Source organism: Aythya ferina, assembly GCF_964211825.1.
Source record: "Aythya ferina genome assembly, chromosome: 9".
Taxonomy (NCBI): domain Eukaryota; kingdom Metazoa; phylum Chordata; class Aves; order Anseriformes; family Anatidae; genus Aythya; species Aythya ferina.
In genome coordinates this window covers 4,821,060-4,841,264 of record NC_140305.1, presented here as the reverse complement: position 1 = coordinate 4,841,264, position 20,205 = coordinate 4,821,060, and the positions used below count along the sequence as shown (strand labels likewise).

General features: G+C 41.7%; 1 protein-coding gene across 1 annotated transcript in view; it reads right to left on the bottom strand.

Annotated features, from left to right (window-relative positions):
- PID1 (phosphotyrosine interaction domain containing 1) overlaps positions 1-20,205 on the bottom strand; it is an 82,981-nt gene that overhangs the window by 50,983 nt on the left and 11,793 nt on the right. The window contains exon 2 of the mRNA XM_084529627.1: positions 171-317. Coding sequence (XP_084385753.1) covers positions 171-317 — 147 coding nt within the window. The remainder of the gene's footprint in view (positions 1-170; positions 318-20,205) is intronic.

Sequence of the window (20,205 nt, the reverse complement as noted above, 5' to 3'; positions counted from 1 at the left end):
TTCAGAAACCCCCTAATGACATTTTTGATTTAGAAACCTTATGGTAATAGTAGTAGTTAATGGGGTTTCCAGAATTACCACGTTGGTTACTTTGGGCTCTTTAGATTCCTCTTACGTATATGGGACAATTCCACAGTGGTCTCATTCCTTAAGTTTTTGCTTGCAAGTACCTTGCATCCAGTGTGAGTCCGGGTCTTCATGAGGGGTGTTGTGGTACACAGCTCAATGGCTTCTGGTTCATGGAAGATCACTGTCGGGAGAGGCTCCTTCCGAAGAGTTAGGACATTCAGCTTGGTCTTTAACATGGTCTGAAAGTGCTGAACAGAGAAACAAAAGCAATTACATTGCATTCTGGTGCAGAAAAATGAGAGATAATAGTTGGACCTGTCTGCATGTTGTGCTTGCTATTCAATGCCTTGGAAGTTTCCATGGGGAGAGTGAATCACAGAATCACAGAATTTCTAGGTTGGAAGAGACCTCGAAGAAGCTTTATAACTTAATAAAGTGAATGTCTCTTACTATAATTAGCAGTTTGGAGACTGTTTTTAATTCAAAGGATATACACACACAAAATGAGATGATTTAGCCATTTTGAGCAAAGAAAACATTTCCAAATTTGCCAAATTAATATGAAAATCTACATATGTCCCAAAAAGGGTCTATATTCAACCTCTAATCACTCCCAGGCACATTACAAAAACTGCTCTTAGACCCAGTTCCACTACTAATGACAATATGGAGGAAAGAACAGGTGATCAAAGACCATTCAAAAAACTACTGTTTCAACCTTTCTTGTTTTCTATCATCTGTACTTAAATGTCATCCCATTGAGGCTAGAAGAAGTTACCATTCCTGCCAAGCTGAATGCCTCATCAGTTTGCCTTTAGCCTATGAATTTTAAATCATCCTGCTTTGTAAGCAGTTGTCTCCAATGTCTCCCGTAGTCTCCAACGTAAATACCACTACAAGTACATAACAAATGGATGTCATTAAAAACTTGCCACTTGCTACAACAAACAATAAAATTTCCCAGACTTGGAAGAGGAACTAGCCAAGTGAACATTAACACTGTTGAATTAAAAATTTCTCAGTAATTGCTTAAGTGAAGAAAGTCAATCCATGAAAAGTTTCTAAATCAATTTTGGAGAATCAGAAGAGTTAAAGATATTTTTCAATGTTTAGATATTTCTTTGAACTGACCTTGATTTGAGAAACTAAATATTTTTGCTTGCTAAAATGTATTTAAAGGGTAAACTATACAGATACAAAACAAATTAATGTCATATTCCAACTAGAAATATACTACAGTTCTGTCTGAAGAAATACGCATTTGTTAAAGCTTCATAACTTGACTCTTATAAATCAGCAGCTATTACACGTATGTGCAATATCTCCTTTTTTATTTTTTAGTCTTTAGGTTTTTGTTTTGTTTTGTTTTTGTTTTTTTTTTTATCAAAACCAAACAGTATGCTCTGACTTTTGATGGGAGATTCTTAATTTGTTTTGCAACCACTCGTTTCCTCTGCCTCCCCTTAACCTCTGTAAGGCAGAGGAACAGTACGGGGTCTGGTCTGCAGAAAAAGAGTCGCTAAGTGATTTCCCAGAACCATACATGAAGGCTCTATCAGAGCTAGAAATTTAAATTGGGTCCTTGCTTTTCAGTTCTGTGCTTTAGGTGAGGAGAGTGCTTATTAAATATTTTATTTATACACAAGGGATGAATCCAACCATTTGGATTTTACAATGTTTTCATACAGATTTTTGTGGATTCAAGTTTTCCATTGAAAATTCACGAGAGTTTCTTGGAAATTAACCTCCTATGTAATTCATAAATACTTTATCATTAGCTAACTGAAAGCCTGTTAAAACAATATACCTCTGAAACAATTTAATCCTTACCTCATCAGTGTCTGTATCGAATAATTGTTACGATCCTAGATCTACAGCTTTTTCAACACTCTTGTAAGCATATTCGGGGCACAAACACTAACAGCCTGTGACAATAATACTTGCTTTCCTACCTCATGCATGAAGTTACAGCCTGTTACAATAATACTTCAGAGCCTCTGTGCAGTTTATGCAAGCGTTCAAGTTTCCATTCCAGTGAAAAAATGTACTCATACTATTTTTCATCTGGCTCATATTACGTGTTATCCCATTCACTCTCCCAAACACTTCTCCAGAAAAAAAAAAAAAAAAAAAAAAAAAAAAAGAGAAAGAGAACTCTGTTTAAGATGATTATACATTGAAGAATTAAAGAATATTCTTTGCTTTGACACATGTTTCTGAAGATAACAGTGCTCTTTGCCAGCCAGAATTACTGAACTCATGGAGAGAACCTATTCCATTTCACCTTTCAGTTCCGATTAGCAGCCTTTTGTTTGGAGTTTCCTAGGCTTCTCTGGCAAAGCTGTTAGCAGAGGCCAGACAATAGCTTGCCAGCCCCGAGGAGCATAAAGCCAGCTCAGTCTGAGATCCTGGGTTTGATGGAGCACTGCTGATTACCAACCACAGCACTGGGCCTACTGGGCCCGCTGGGCCCATCAAGTAACTGCTATCTCCTACAACTGCCATAGCTTGTACTGCTCTTATATACAGGCTCTAGATTGGCTAACTTGCTGCAAAAATTGTATTTCTGGAGGAAATATGTAGAAAGGAGACCATGCTGGAGGCTGGTTGTGAGGGCTGGGATGACCCCAGCCTGGTACCGACCCTCAGGAGCACCACAGCACTTCTCCCTCCCAGCACGCTGGAAGAGCTGCATTTGCATTGATGAGCTGTTTACAGAGGTTCTTAAATAAAGAACACTGCTTCCATTAGATATTCAACAGATGAAAAACCTCCGTTTGGCTCCAGAGCATTGAGCTGGTTCTTTGGTATTGTGCCTCTCCTCTGCTAGCATCTCTATCAACTTCAGTGGGACTACCAACAACATTGTAGAGGGCAAAATTTGACCAAAATGAGGAAAGATATGACAATAAACTACTTTTTTTTTTTTTTTTTTTTTTTTTCATGTTTTAACAGCCACATATACAGTCTTAAACAAGGAAAAGCCTACTCTCCGCCTTACAAAGAGAATTCAATACTTGCATGAGCAGCAAGTTGGAGTGGTTGAATGCCAAAAACACTAGAGCACAATTGGCAGCAGATAGATAACTGGTTGCCAGAGAAATGCAGGACCGACTAGGGGTGGACACAGAAATATCCTTTTGCTTTGGACTCTGTGGCTGGTGCAGACAATGCTGTACTCCCTGTGTACAGGTCATACTTTGGTTGCCATAAGAAAATCAAGACTCTGCCAGCAAGACATCACGCAGTGAGACCCCAAATAAGCAAGTTATTTAAACACGTGCCTAACTTTCACTATGTGAGCAGTCCCAGTAAAGCACACGTGGGTAGTCAATGGTTTTATTCATGTGCTTTAAGCCAAGAACAGGATAAAGTGCTTCGCTGAATCCATTTCTTAGTTTCCACTCCAAACTGGCATCTCCTCCGGAAACTGTTGGCAAATGCTGACATATAACAGTAGCCAATGTATTTTTTGAGTAAAAAGCGTTAGCTCTCCACTGCTGTGAACCCAAAATATTTCTTTAAAGTGCTTTAAGTTCACAACGTTCTTGAAAAGCATGACTTTGGCAATTCAGTAAATAAAGGTTCAGAGAACATTATAGCATTCACATTTTATGTGCCAGAACCGCTAGCTTCACTTGGTAGCTCTTAAACTGAACATCAAAAGAAGAGATTCTTAACTGGCACGAATATAGCAGCTCGCAACTGCACATCATTCATCCTTTATCCATTTAGATGGTGCTACTGATACAGACTTTATGTTCGAAAGAAATGTGAGGAGCAACGCAGCAATAAGAAATTGGCAGCAAGTTTTGAAATTCTTTGAGCAAACAAAATAGCTGAATTGCCAAAGAAATGATCAGAGCTGTAATTAGCATTGTATTTTTCCTACTTGCTGAACATAAAACCATTCAGTGTGAAATTTAAGCAAAGACCCTACTAATATTGAAAATTTATCTTAATATAAAACCATGGTTTTGCTTATTCAGCTATTCAAGTTCCATCATTTTGTTTTGCTTAGTTACCAATACCAATGGCATTGTCTCCCCCTATAGAAGAAAATGGGACAGTGTACAACTGGTAGCCCAAACTCTTAGCAGGCCATGATTGTCACTACAAAGGTACAAAAGATTCTTTCCTCCTTGGTAAGTGCTCTGTATTGCAGTGAAAATTTCATTATCAATAACTCACCTAGCTACATGTTAATTCAACATAAGAATCAAGTACTTCTGAATAGTTTCAATATATTTTATCAACTCAACATTCATGTTTTAGCTCTAGAATAACTATTTTACAACATTCAATTTGCAAATTTTAGGTTACTATGCATTTAGTCCAAGTTTAATTTCTGTTGCTGTTAAAAAAATTAGCAGCGTTTTGGTTTAATTTGTCAGCAAAAATATGGCCTTTTCCACAACCCAGGCCAAATGGCTTGGAGAAAACTCTGATACTATACAATTAAATGTGTCTTTGAGGAAAAAAGTAGGCACTGACAGTCTGTAATAATAATGCTTAACGCCTCTGCACAGCTCTTCATTTTTAGGTCATAACTAAACAGATGCTGTTGTTTACAATATTGAGTACTCACTAGCCAAGACTGGGCTAGGAGATCCTTTTATTTTCTATCAGGCGACGGAAATAAACTCAAATTCAATAAATACAAGTAAGAAAGTATTATATGTTGCATGTGCATATATATATATATTTTGTGACTCATATATATGTATATATGAGTCACAAAAAATGGGACCATAACTCATTGTAATCTGTAATGCAGCAAAAATGGACTCAGTTTACAGGCTATATGGGTTGTGACGCTGTGAGTGTAACAAAGTTTTCAGGCCCATAGCCCTCAGCCCCCATTATCTCCTAACATCAGTGTTATAACCAACATTCAGCTGCATCAGCTCATCTGGAAATGTGATACTTCATATCTTCTGCCAAATTTTGCCAAAGACACACGTTGAATGAACAGTATTGCAAACCCCAAACTGGTAGGGTGTTAACGTGTTAAAAGCCTCTGAAATAGGGATATGCCAAAATGAGAAGCAAAACTCAACCTTCTACAGCACCTATAAGAAAACTGCCAGATGAAATCCACATTAGAGCAATAGCAAAAGATCAGTCACTGGGAAGAGTCAAAAATAACCTCAATGATGTACTACCGTGTGCAAGCACTTCCTCTATCATTGAAATTAATTTAGTTCTGGCTTGAAACCCAAACTGTTCAACAGCATCTCACAGCAACAGCAGCCTATGAGAACAAGGGCAAAACCAAATGCAATGAACTGCAAAAGAATTTTGGTAAGTCCAAATGTTCTTTTTCCTTTCCCTCAGCGGAATTTGGCTACTGAAGTCCACATCCAGTCCATATGTACAACAGACTCCACTATCTTACTCATAGATAAAGGAGATGAAAACACAATCGTCCTTCAGCAGTACGCTTATCCCATCACTGATGCAAGCAGAGCTGTGACCCAAGGAACGCCCCACCTGAAGTTCTATATTTTCGGCAAGAAAAGAAGAATTCAGATACAGTTCATTTGAAAACTTACCCTTTTTAAGTCTTTGTTTTATTTAAAGCAAATGCAATCCAGTACAGATAAATGTCAAATCTGATCCATCTCTTGTTAAACAAATACTGGTAATACACTTTAAATACATCTTTCCTCTTCCCCATGTTAAACTTCACTGTGCAGTATTTATTTATCCTGTACTAGCAGTTCATATAAACATTGTACTGAACACTACAATAAAACCCTCCACAAAGGGGATGGAAGCGCTTATCAAAGTCAGAAATCATCCCATCAGCAGCCTGCTCTATAGCACAGCACTGATCGGCATGCACAAATCCAAGATCCTGTCACAGGTCTTTATACTCAGACAGATATGGCCTGAATAATCTGCTTGAAACTGATCTAAATCCAGAAATTTGGTTATTTCCAGTGTATCCCCTCTAGCATCTTAAGAGAGCTGGATTTTGCCAGCCTATCAAACCAAATCCATCCAATGCCTTTCAGATAACAAACGCTATTTAGGTTAAAGAGCAGATAATTATGTCTGAATTCACATCTCAATGGCAGAGGAGCAGCAGTGGGCACGAGGATATGATGGATTCACCTTCAGGGACCCTGGGACTCAGTTTGGAAGCTCAGGAGCTCAGGCAGCCCATGGTGTGACTCTGCATGCCCACACCAAGGGATGGCATCTCCCAGGGGTCCAGGGGCAAAGCACCTGGCAAACATCATGTCACAAAGAGACCTTCACACCCCGTGTGGTCACACAACAGAAACTGAAAGACTACAAGCCACCACGTCCCTGCTTGTGTCCCTTGGTCCTATCACCCCCCACCAAGCAGTCTGGAGGAGAGACGGGGCAGCAGGGAGTACTTTGGCACAGAAAAGAGTAATCTGCAGCTGCTGGGTGTGCCCCAACCTGTGTGACAGGACACCAAGCAGAAGACAGCATCAAAGCAAGCAAGGCATGAGACTGGAGAGAGGGAAGTGGCAGGAGAGCAGGAGCCAGCATCATGCAGACGCTGCTGCCTGCTGCCGGGCACAAAGACTTCTCCAGGGCCTCTCCCGTATTCAGTGAACACAACAAGGAGGGCAAGGTTAAAGGTCAGATGGAGGAACCCGTAATATACAGGAAAAATGGGTAGGTGGAGTGAAGAGGGACATAGGTCTGTAGAGAGAAAAGCAGGATGGGGATACAAGCCCAGGTGCAGGGCATGGTACAGAAGAAGCCAAATTCAGCTAAGTGTTAAAAATCCTTTCAGCAAAGATGCTGCTGCATGCAAGTGCTGAGAGTTATTCCACCCCACTGCAATACCAGCTTCTTGGGAAATATTCTGCTTCCTGCTTTGATAAAACAAAGCCCTTAAAAATCCACAACTATGAAGATTCCATTAAAAATAAAAAAAAAAATTGCACTGCCTATCTATACCCCCTGATCACCCAGCTGCATGTGTGACGATGCTCACATTGCCTTGTTTTCTTACAAGTTTAAAGAACTTCTGTTTCCTCACAATTTAATTCATGTGAAACGTTTTGTTCTCAGACCCTGTGTACTTTGAGTTTGCTCTGGCTGGGTTCCTCCATCCTGTTGCCAAGCTTATGCGATTCCAATCAGCAGGATTGCTGCCCAAACAAAACACAGTCCCAGATACAAACACCCTCCGAACTGCAGGGAACTTCAGAGCCAGATGAGAATTTCATGACTGATCCTCTAACATCTCTCTACACTCAGCCAAACTAAACCCCCCGACCTCAGCAAATCTGAATACCTAGGATATTCAGCGACCATGCTCCCCGTTTAGCTGTAAACGCTAAAAACCTTAAGTCCCAGTATAGAGATCCACACCGGAGTAATAGAGTCAGTATCTCAGAACACCAGTAAGCAGGAAAATAAAATTAGAAATCCTTAAAGTGTCAGTGAAGGAAGTAAAATAAACCATAGTACTACAATAGCTTTTTTGATATTTATTTATTTATTTATTTATTAACATTACAGTAACATTAACATTCCCAGTCCATTATTTCAGTGGAAATTAGGCATGTGGACTGAAGGTGTACAACTAACTACATCTAGTTGGATTTGGGCTCTGACAGTTTATTGTTTTACTGATAAGTGTAAAATAGGTTTTGCAATGTGTTGCTATGCTCAGAAGTCAAAGAAAACCAGCCTGGGAAACATGGCCCCCATGCACAGAACTAAAGGAAATTAAAGTCATCCTCTTTATCTGCTGTTCATCTTCTCATCACCAGAGCAGCAGTACCTCTCCAAGAGCACTGTGACCACATGCAAGCCTTGATTTTTAACTAGATTACATTTCCAAAAGTACCAGTATGCCAGAATTTCTCCATGCAAACCCAAGTATTTATCAGCCCCTGTACTTTTCAGCCCAAATGGGAACCAGAGCACAGGCCCAGGAGAAGACTAAAGGTGTTTTTTGTTGGTTTGTTGTTTTTTTTTTTTTTTTTTTTTTTTTTAAGGTAAAAAAGGGAAACGAAAGAGTGGATAGAATTAAATAGGAACTGATAAGAAAGGAAAGAACAAAATAGGACATGCAGCGGCATAGATATGTCAAGTTCATTCACTTTGATTTTGAGCTTGACCCCTTAGCTGCTTTCCAACATACTTTTCCCCTAACATGTGTTTCCAGGAGAGGTATTATTTGGTATAGCTGGCCCAATATTAAAACAATGGAAACCTGCAGCACGAAGGTGGTTGTTGCTTTTTCAATTTGCTCTTGGAGGCTTTCCAATAATTTCTGTGTCAGAGGATGCTTTAAAACATTCTTTCTCCTCACTCTGAGCCTGGCAGAGCGAGATCATCTTGTACAATACTTGCCAGACAGCCACTGCGTTCCCCAATACAGGTCTTTCAAAAACAACAACAACAACAAAAAAGCATTTCAGTCACTTTCACTCATCTCCTTCGCTTTTTGCAATAAATCGATGACTTGTTAGGCAGTTCTGTACTTCACTCATCTCCCTCTTGCCTTTCTGGGACTTGCTTCCTGAGACAGGGCTAAGGACCGGATGACAGAGGTGTCTGCTCCAAACAGGGAATTTGCTCTGATTTATTTGTTAGGTACATGCATGTTTGCTAACACTGTGCAGAAAAAAAGTGTCCAAATTCTTGCCAAAATTATTGGATAAATATGAACCAAATTAACTTTTGTAACAGGTCTATTAATTCTTGTATTTACGGCTATGAGATAGTGATACAATCCTAATGACATAATACAATGGTAATCCACTCCTTTCTCTAAAGCTGTCCATTTTATCACTGACTCCTGGTTACTCTTTGATTCTGTTTTAGAGAAATGACTTTTGTGGGTCTGACACAGTCCCCAGACTAAAGCCTGGCATTCCCAAAGGTCTCAGAATAGGGGTCCTCCTGCTTCCCAGGGATGTAAGCGATCTCCAGGTGAACAGACCTGCTCCTTCAGCAAGTCACCCTCCTTTTTGGAAAGCCTCTATCATGTGCATCCCCCCAGCCTTGCAGAAGACAAAGGAAGAAGCTTGAAGGCTTTAGCCTCCCCTCTCTCCACACATCCCCATGAGTGCCATCAGGACATGCTCCAGGGCATACCCAGAGGAACCACGTCTGGCCAGCACTGCTGTCCCATCACACACATACACGTCCTCTCTGGCCAGCCCTACACTCACAGGCCTTTCATCTCCTCTGCACTATTAATCCTTCTCACTACCATCAGCAAATTATTCATCAGGGAGGCCCTCTAGAAGGATTCATGGCGATACAAACCTTTGGGGCTGAAGATCCAGAATACAGATAAAACTCGGGTCCCACTGCAGTGCAAATGCATAACCCCTGTCCCCAGGAGATTTCACACAGGAGGTCTTCTCACTTCTTAAAGCCATGAATAAGAGCACACCAGAGAGCCTATGTCAGGAGTAAGGGAGTCTACAGAAAATGATCAAAAATACCCTTCCACAAAGTGTCTCATTAATTCAGCAAAGCTTTAGAGTTGGATAATTGACAGCATTTGCACCAAGAAACCTTTACAAAAGGAAATCAAACCAACTCATTTACATTCCTGTTTCTCCTGCAGCTACCTTACTGGTTGAGTTAAGCCAAAACAGACAGATGCAACATTACTCTGCTTTTTGCAGCACAAAATCATTCAAGTGAAGTGGCTGAGAGCGGCACTCCCCCTGCCTGGTGCTGACCCATGGCAGCCACAGGCAGGACAGCCCTCTCACAGCCACGGGCTCCAGATGGAAAGGCTGGATCTGCATGGTGTTTTCAAGGTTTTCCAGAAGTAATTAATGTTTGCTGATGTTTCCACTTTTCTGATTTTCAAAGGCCAAGTCCTTAGTGCTTGATGAGAAGGGAGATTAAGTTCCCGAGTCTCCCAATTTAAGCACCCAAATCCAGAGATACTCAGAAACTCCAGCTTCCCTGTAAAACCTCAGTTTCTTCTTTAATTGCCAAAGTTCAGGTATTTTTGCAGAAGCCTAACTAAACCCTCTGCTTAGTATTAAGTTTCAAAATGCTAGTGATTATACTTATATACATGTCTACAGTTCTTAGAACAACAACAAAAAAACATAAAAATAAAACTACAGAAAAGAAATAAAATATGCACCAAGAGATTCAACCAAAAGCCCTTATCCCCCCAAGGCATGGTTAATATACTATCTGCAAATACATATGGGACCAATTAAACAGAGCTAACTCCTCACAAAGGCACTGCAGCGTCACTCTGGAGGAATCCACAATTGATTAAACAAACTCCAGTAATTCCATTCTGGAAACACGTACTCATTCACAGCTAAATCCCAGACTTTAGGAATCCCCTATGCCATGCAAAAACTATCCCTGCTTCCACAGAAATACAGGGCAAAACAGATACAAAGTGCAACAGGACCTGCACCAGACCCCTTTTTGCTTCTGCTTTACATGTGCTACTATGTTTACCTACACCTAGCGTTACTCCTGCTTTGTACAGCAGTAGCTAGATGTTGCTATTTCAGACCTGTAATTCAGCATCACCAATGCAATGAAGCACATTGACTGATGGAAATATTTAATTGTTTAATATTTAATATTTAGCTGCATTAAATGTAAGAGTGCAAAACTATCCCAAGTGTTCCCTTCCAGCAAGACTGGCATAATTTAAGACCTCAGGCCTGCATAAGGGCCGTCGTTCAACCTCTTACATTGGGAAGACAGATTCCTCTTTTTCTGGGAAGTATACTCTCACTTTTGCCCAGTCTGCTCCAAGTTTTGACTGACACAGCAATGACTGGCAAGTTTTCCATGCAGAAAACATCTGCAAAATAAACAACCCTGCACATCAGCAGACAAGCAGAATAGGAAAATCATTCTTCTCAGCACATCCCCGTCTTTTCTCACCCCACCCCTACAACTGATGGTTACCTTAAACACGATCCTTTCTCAGCTACCTTACAACTAGAATTTTATTTTGTATCCAAAAAAAAGCCAGTGAACTTTGAGAGTGTGGGTTCACCTTCAAGCAGTGAAGTTGCAGGAGACACGGGAACGTAATTGGGCAAGGTTCATTTTCCTTTTTAAATGTTTCCTGGTGCAAACCCTGCCAATTATCACAAACAAAACTTTAACGCAATTCAGGCTTGTGGGAAATGAAATAATACAGAACATCAACAACCAAGGAAAACGGCCTGGGCTTTTAAACCTCTGAGCTTGCCTAGATGCAGATTTAACATACGTTCCTGTAATGTAAGGCGATGGAAGTATTCCGAATGCCCAAGACACTTCCAGTCTCCAATGTACATGTGTTGGGCAGCTAGTTAAACAGATGTGAAAGAACCAAGAAAATTAAAATAAATGAACTGCCTGCCCAGCATTTCCCTACTGCCTTCTTCCTTTGCCCCATTCAATTTAACTTACAGGCATTACTGATGCAGTTATTCCAGCATCCCTCAAAATGCACAGCACTGTAATTCTACGGGAGATGTTAACAAGGTGGCTTTTATCAAACACAGTGCATCTGAAATCTAAATTATTTACCCTGAAAGAGAAGGGAGGGAAAGAATTTAGGTGCCTCTGATAAAATATTGAAGTTTTGAATCTTGTGAGTACCAATTAGTCATTCCTCTGGGAAAAAAAAAAAAAAAAAAGACATTTATTTTAATCAAAAAAAACATGTATTTGGCTGAAAAAAGCAAACTCTGATGTAAAATGTTTGAGCAGCTTTACATACTCAGTCCTCTATAATTATAACAAGGTTGCTAAAAATTCCATTTTCACAAACACCACTGCCACAAATAAATAATTGCCAAAATAAATCCAGTAGATTGCCACGCAGAAATGTGTCTTCTACAGCTTAACTTGTGATAATGTTTTTTATAGCATGTCTCTCTGCTCAGATTTGCAGCTTTTATTTGCATTCTGACCACAAAGCCCAAGGGTTATCAATCACAGAATCCACTTTTTCTTGTATTTGCAATTCTTCATGCTGCAGCCCTACTTTTGAACTGTGCTTATCTAAGCTATTTCCATGTATAATGGACATACAGCTCCTTCAAAAAAAATCTCTGGGCCAAACTGATAAGCGATGTCAATGACGGCAATCTGGAGAAAAGAAAAATATATATAAAGCTGATTCTGGCCATTTACTGATACGACAGTAATCAGGTAGGCAGCAGATACGATGCAGATGGATGCACGCATACGGGGATTCAATGTGAACCTTCACATTGCTTCTGTGTGAGTCAGCCCCAGTTCTGCCATGGGAGAAGAATCCACATGGGGCTTTTGAAGGGACTCCAGAAAGTCTCCCGTCCTCTGCCACAAACATTTCTAGGAAGAGTAACTGCCTAGCTCATAGCATCTGCTACAGCTGCCTACTGTTGGAAAGGGAAGATCATTTGTGCAGCACTTGAAGCAAACACCAGCTAGTATCATGAGGTCCAACTCCTCTGACCGAGTGCCATCAGCAGAAGAGAACCTCAACGCAGAGCTTGTCAGATAAGCTGTACGGCACACAGAGAATAACGCAACAGCTATGCAGGACCTCACCACCATGCACTGCCAGCTGATTTTTCATTGCAACTGCCGGGATCCCCAAGACTGTCCACTACAAAGCTTTCTCTGCCTACATGCTGTTCAAGAACATGCAGCACTCAGTGCCCCAGACAGGCACAGAATAAGGTTTTGCCTTCAGTCTGCACTTGGGAAAGTCAGCAGAAGGTCAGAGCCCAGTGCTTGAGATGGATATTTCTCTTCCTGAGGGCTGATCCCAAGCTAGATGTCTGAGGATTGTCTTCGTGCATTCCGAGTTTTACCTTTATTTAAAAGAAAGTCTGTGAGAGTGTTGGTGCTGTTGGAAAGTTACTTGGGAGACCACCACAACTAAAGCATTGTCATTCCAAATAAATAAATAAACAAATACATCTGTGTCAATTCAGTCCAGAAGCAAATCTTGAAACAGAAAAACCCAGAAGTGGAAAGTCTGGGTGAGCTGTTAGTCACAGTCACGGACTTTGAGGGGGCACTTGAACTCCACATCACTCAATCACCACCAGTTCCCCTCCAATATACTGACCTTTAACCCAACTACTTTATCTTGAGGCTTAGGAGAATTCCAGAGTGGAAGGTATCCTTGTTTGATTTTTATTTTGTTTCAGAACCCAGGTTCTCTGTCTAGAACAGATTTTCAGATGACATTAGAAAAGCCTCAGAAATAACATCAGTAAAGATTTGCATGCACAGCTATTTGCACAAGGCAAATCTACAGTTTTACAAGACAATCAGATAGATAAACATCTGTCTGCTCCATTCTGAGCAGCTGATGAGTGCAGGGGACCTTTGATCATTCGACAAAGCCTGTTCCCTCCTGGGTGCAATCCAGCAACCACCATAACAGAAATGTTTCAAGTTTTGTTTTTCAACATCTTTAAGTGCTGGTTGGGTATCATAAGCATCTCAGTGTCATCCACGCTACAAAGGGCACAACAGGGAAAATCAGAGGTTGAAGAGCTACATCATCTCCCCACAGAAACACGAACACAAACTAAAAGTTTTCTGTTCAAGGCAGGCGAGCATATGCAGTGCTTATCCATAAGGAATGGCAACAGCTTTCAACTGTTTCATGATGAAAAAACTAAACAACAAGTACATCTGCTGAAACGCTGATTTTTAAAAATAATTATTTGTAGAAATAAAGATTAGGTACCATCTGATGACCATGGTATTCCATGCAGTGCTCCATCCCTTGTATAAATAGGGAACCAGCTTCAACCCGCACATGAAACCAGGCTGTGGCTGTAATCTATTTTCCCTGTAGCATCTGTGGAAAAGTGATTAGTTCCAACTCCTGCCCTATGACATGAGCATTTCCACTTTCATGTTTTATCACCACTGCAGTTAGAAATTAACTGGCTCTGGTGACTACCACTGATATTCCCAAGCCAACAGAACAAAGATGTTCCTGAAGCAGATTTGGGATTGCCTTTTCCGCTTACACAGTAGACAAATCACAAATGCAGTTTACTGTTATGCTGCCAGTATTTAATAGTGTTTAATGGTGTGGTATGGGTCTGAGCGAGGGCAGGGCACAAGCATCCCTATGGAGAACAATTAGTGCATCGGCTCCACCACAGCCTCTCTCCGTGCCCTCCTCCCTTCCTGTGCACTGCTGTACTGGAGAACGGGAGCAAAATGAAGCTTGCAGGCTGAATATTTGCTGAATTACCAGTTCAGACCAGACAATTCCATCAGCAGCTCCGGCCGCCTGCCCCAGGCCCTGTAAAGCGCTCCTGGGTGTCACTGCCTGTACTGGGTTAGGCTGCAGCCAGCCTGGCTGCCCACCACGGCTGCTTCATCATCCTCAGCTGTCACGGAGGAGGGTATCTCCCATTTATTCGGATGTGTGTACGCACACACAGCAGAAGGAGCAAGCAATGCTCAGCTCATTTCCCCCCAGCCCATTCGGTTTGGAAGAGATCCTTCTCCATTTCAGTGCCTGATGTGTTCTGGCCTCAGCCGCTTTTCCATTTGGCACGCAATCAAACCTTATTTAGAGGAAACCCAATTCTTCTATAAAAGTTGCATCTCAATAAATTGTGTCTTACCTCTCTTCCCTACCCATGTTCTAAGGGGGAGAGGACTGCAGTTCTCCCAAAGCCGTTCCCATTTGAACATTGCTTTCCATGTCCACCTTTCAACTCTCAAAACTGCAGTCAGTATGAAAAAAGGCACAGCAAAGAAGTGAAGCTGTCTTCCCGTATTATAGTCACGTAATAATCATAAGCAATTTCTCAGAGAAGTCCTCCAGGCACAGTTTTAATGTTAAAGCAATTCTTGCTCCATTTTAACCATCCAGTGATACAGAGCTGATAGCCCAGCTCATTAAAAAGTACAAGACGCTGTTTCAAGAAATGCCATAATTTCTTGGGCAGAGTTTAGACACGCTCCACAGAGCAGCCCGGCTGTTCAACCCCAGCACTCAAGCCCCTAGGCTTTGGGCTCAGGTGCCCATAATTTCACTGGGAAATTCAGGTGGTTCTTCTGCTAAACCAGGTGCTACACGCAAGTGAGACACTGCAAACCCACTGTACATTACCCATCTCCAGCAACTCTGCAAACATCACACTGCTCTGCTTAAGGCCTTTTTTTTTTTTTTTTTGAGGAAGAAGGAAAAAAAAACAGCTATTTTTAAAATAAAGCCTACTAGAAGGAGATTAACTATCCTTAAAAAATACTTGACAGCCTCTTTGCATGTTATTGAGTGGCCCATACATATGGCAGATGAGTGCAGTAGAAGATGATAATGCATAATGATAAATAAACACTTCTGTTTAAAATCCATAAGCCTACTTATGACTAGCTTGAGACATACAAGTATCTACAGCTTACTCAGTTCAAGAATCCTCTGCTTTCAAAATGTCCATTCAGCAGCCCTGCCAGATATTGTTTCACAATACTACAGGCTCACTTATTCATAAACAAATCATTAACATTCTTGACATAAATCCATAGTGTACAACAAATCCCAGCTATGATAATGTTTTACTACATTTGCTGTGCCCATCATGAATGGGAGTTCTGTGTTCACCAAAAAAAAAAAAAAAAAAAGAAAAAAAAAAGCCTCAACAAATAAAAGGCAAATTATTCGCTGCGAGAAAACTGCCAGGGTGAAATGCCTATGCACAAATTACAAACTAATTATCAAGTCCATATAGTAAGAAACCTTGTGTTCAGTTAGTGAACCTGGATGTCACAATTTACGCAAGAAATCTTCCTGCTAGGACTCTAATAACTAAAACCCTGATAGTTAAATATGGAATGGCAGACTTTTAGAGTTTTCTCAGCTGCAAGGAAAACCTTTTACACGTTCCCATTCCTCCAAACACAGGCACAAAAACCATCTGAAAAGATCCATCAGAATCCCTCCAGCATTCACACATTGCTATGGGTTTATTTACAGCTCTGTACCAGAGGTTTTCAGCCAAGCCCTGAAATGATCATGGGCCATTTTTATATGCATACATCAAAGCTTAAATTAGACTAATTAAAATGAATGGAATAGCTTAGGGAACTCGTCAGGATTAGGCTGCTTCTTCTCGCGGAACAGCCTCTGCATAGATGGCAGCACAGAGCAATGCTTTCAGTCGGGGCTTCCCCAGCAAGAGCCTACACATGGTCCAAAACCACAGCCACCACAGCAGCATCCCCATGGGGCGAGAGGGGCAGGGGTCCGAGGGATGGGATTTCCCGAGCAAGGCCGGTCTGCAGCACCTCCAGGGACCAGCCAAGTGGTCTGTCACCAGCAAAACCTCAGCGAGCATGGAGTTAAATCCTCCACCATGTCCCCCAATTCGCTAACGCCTTCCGCACCTTATTTAAAGAATTAAACGTCTTCCTTAATGGCCATGTTTAAATAATTAGGAAAGATACTGGGAGATGGTTAAACTTTCCATTGATGCTCTTGGCAGATGAAAAGTACACTCTGAAGAACTGGATTTCTCTGTGGATTGATAAACAAAACGCAGACTGCTTTCTGTGTCGGCTGCCAGCTCAGCCCAATAAATAAAAGATGTTTTCAATTCCGGAAGAGATACATGTGCACCGAATGATTTAATATTTAGCAAATGCTATCCCGCAGGAAGTTAGACTTCACTTAGTGCTCAGAGCACAGCCCTTTCGGCACAGGCGGCTGCTTACTCGCAGTAAGTAAAAATATGCGCATGGCTGAAATGAGAGCTTTGTTATTTCTATAAAAGCATGCAAGTATTTACTGTTACACTGCAGCACTTACTAGGAGCATGGCCCCTCTTGTTATTATTTTGATTGACATGGTTTTTCCATTTCCAGCTCGGTTTAGCTCCAGTTTTGTGATAAGGTAACGGCAGGGCACTCACGTGTTGATACCCAGGGCACGGCTAGCTCGCAGTCTTCAGGCCTGAGCTGCTGGGAGACAGTCTGCAGCTCAGGAGAGCAAATTTACAGGATATATTTACGGGTTTCGCTCTGTCTGTACCCAGCCTTCAAAGCCATTTCAAACCTACTTTTGCCAAAAACCGACCAAGGTTATCTAGCCTAGCTTTTGGTACCACAGAGGTGACTAACCTTAATGGCTCTTCAACCCCACATCTCTTGAAGTTGTAACACATCTGTTAGTACAGAAACAGTCAGGAATGAAAGAGTGCAAGCAATGAATAAAATTTAGAAACTCGTTTGCCTCCAGGTTTCTGAGCATCCCAGAATCACCAGTTTAGACTTTGCTTGCAACACTAACAGACACACACACAAAAAAAAAAAAAAAAAAAAAAAAAAAAAAAAAAAAAAAAAAAAAACACATAATTTAAGGAATTTAAGGCGGAAAATTACACACAATCACATCCACGGAAATGAGGCTCCAGAGAAGTCCCCAGCTACGAGGGTCAGGTTGAAGCAATACACGACTTGAAAGAAGGCAAGCAGCTCCGCCAGGGACCAGCAGGGAAGGTGGACAAGGACTGAGGCATTTGCAGCATGACAGCACTGCAGAGTGGCAGCAGAACAGACAGGCTGCGTGAAGCAAAGCCCAGCCCCTCTGTTCAAAACCTGAGTGCACCTGAGGACATGTGTGTTTGCTGCCTTCCATTTCCTATTTTCTGGAAAAAGCGATATTGCAAATCCCAACTTTCCTCTGCTGACTGGAGACAGCACAAAAAACCTGCACTGTGCAAACCCACAGCCACACATCTCCTAGCACTCCTGCCAGCTGTTCACTAACCCAGCTCAGAAACTAAAAGAAACAACACTTTAGCTTCACAAAGCAAAAGGCAAAAGCAATACCTGTCTGCTCTGGCTGGGCTCACCTCACCCATTTATCTCCTTCAGTACACCAGTGTTAAATCTTGCACTGATCTAGTTCTCAAAGAAAAAACAAACAAAAACACGAACTACCAAAAGCCAGCCAGCCAAGCCACAAGCCTCAGGCCCCTGCTCCAGCAGCAAGGCTGTCTGCATTTTACCAGCAATCTCAGCCAGGAGCAGAGCCAAGCCTGAATCTTCAGATTACCCTTTGCAAAATCTCAGGACTGGTGCTACCAAAAGAAAAGAAAAGATCAAGCAGGTTGACTCCGATTGTTATTTCTGTACCTATGTTTATTAACTCTGGATACATAAAAGAGAGGAAAGCTTAAGCAGTGCTAGAAAAACACACATTGATGTTAACCACAATGGCAAACTAAAAGTATGCACCGAACCTTTCCTTCAGCCAGGAAATACTTTCAAGCTGTTTCTTTTACAGCTAGTCACTGGGTAGGAAATGCTTTTTAGACAGAAAAATATTTTCTTTTCCAGAAGACTCCATAAAATCCCTGTGCAGAGTGCATTCGGATGAGAATTAGTTACTTGTTTACTGCAGTAGTTCAATACACAGCTAGACCCAAACCGACTAAACAACTTATTTCCTCTGGTAAGTTAAGAGTGGCCTCACTTAATGGTCAACACAAACAAAACAGTTTGATTTTAAGGAAAAGAAGAGGCCAAGCACTGGCAACACATCTGCTGACTGTAAAAAGCTGAATGGCAACATCAGAGTGCAAAGGAGGATCTCCTTCATGTACCTTTCCTTTTTTTCTACATGAAGATATTCCAGAATAAAATGTTACCAAATGCAATGAAATTGAGATGTTCTAATATATGAAAATAATGTCCTAAGCCCTGAGCTATTAATTCTGAAGTGCTGTGGGCTGTAGCTTATCATTATCATCTAGAAGCGAGGAATGGTTGTAACAGCCAATTTCATTTCTCCCCAGTGACTGAATCATGTGCTAGCTAAATCATTTATTAATGTCAAAGGCTGACATTTTTCAATTAAGATAATGAGATTCTGGAGGCTCTGGCCATCTGAACCCTGTTTGTGCACACTCGTTTGGCAATTAAAAAGAAAAAAAGGAAGCAGTCTGATAAACTGATTTTACTTAAAGTGAGTACTAAATACTAACAATTTAGCATTAATCCTAACACATATCTACAGCTACGTTCTGGGAATAAATATTTATACTTGTAACCACATAGTGTTAAGGGTTAACATGAGGTTAACGAGATATTAATCAAAACATAGACATTAGAAATTGGAACTGCCTGAAATCATCTTGCCCCCCATTGCAGCTCTAGTGAGGACCAAGCCTTTGTCCATCCAGCACCTCAGCAGACAGACAAACAGCATTTCAACATTGCATGAAAGTTAAATCAAATCAGGTCATAGAAATAACATGGTACCAGACAAGCTGGTCCAGATGTTACCAAGATCTGCCCAGACTCCACGTGCTCAGTTTATTTTATTTTGTTTCCAATCAGTTTCCAAGATATGATGATGAACTAATAAAAAAATAAAATAAATAAATAAATAAAAGTGTTCTCTTTTGAATTCCAGGTGTACAAAGCAGAACAGCATTAACCATTCGCTAGAGCAAGCCCTGGGTCTGCACATGGGATCAGGTAACACACCCAGGACCAGCCAGCATATCACAGCACGGCATTCGCAGTACACACTTCGTGCCACAACACTGTCAGCTCCCACACACATCCATCAGGGTGGGCAAGAACTGGTGGCACACAGTGACACAGAGCTCACAGCTTCTCCTTTCAGACACGAGTCCATCCCCAAATTCTCCTCTGAAGCCCACAGGAGTTTTTCCAAGCCCAATTCCCCACGTGCCATGCACTGTCCGGCCAGCCCCTGCTCAGCTGGAGGCCCACTGGACTTCAGCATCCCCATACACCACTGACAGGAGGGATGAGGTGGGCCAAAGGCTGTGATACCAACAGCCAAGCATCGCCAATCACCCAGGCAAAGCGAGCTGCCTCAAAGAGTCGCCAGAGCTGCTCCACACCAGGGCACCACCACTGCGCAGCGTAAAGGCTCCAGCGCGCAGCTGCCCCTTGGCGCTGCCAGCACTGGCACCGCAATGACCTTTCAGCAGGAAAAACTGATTATGCTGAGGAGGTGATGACATGCTTAAAAGCCATTCCTCCATCCCCAGGGAAGGATAACAGACGGCCAAGCTGTGCGGTGTCACTGCTCCCATTGTAGTCCCCAGCGAGGTGCCTGCAGCCCCGTTCCCTCCCCAGTGTGCCAATCCCATGGGTAAGATTCAAGCTGGCACTTAAAGGAAGCCCTCACCT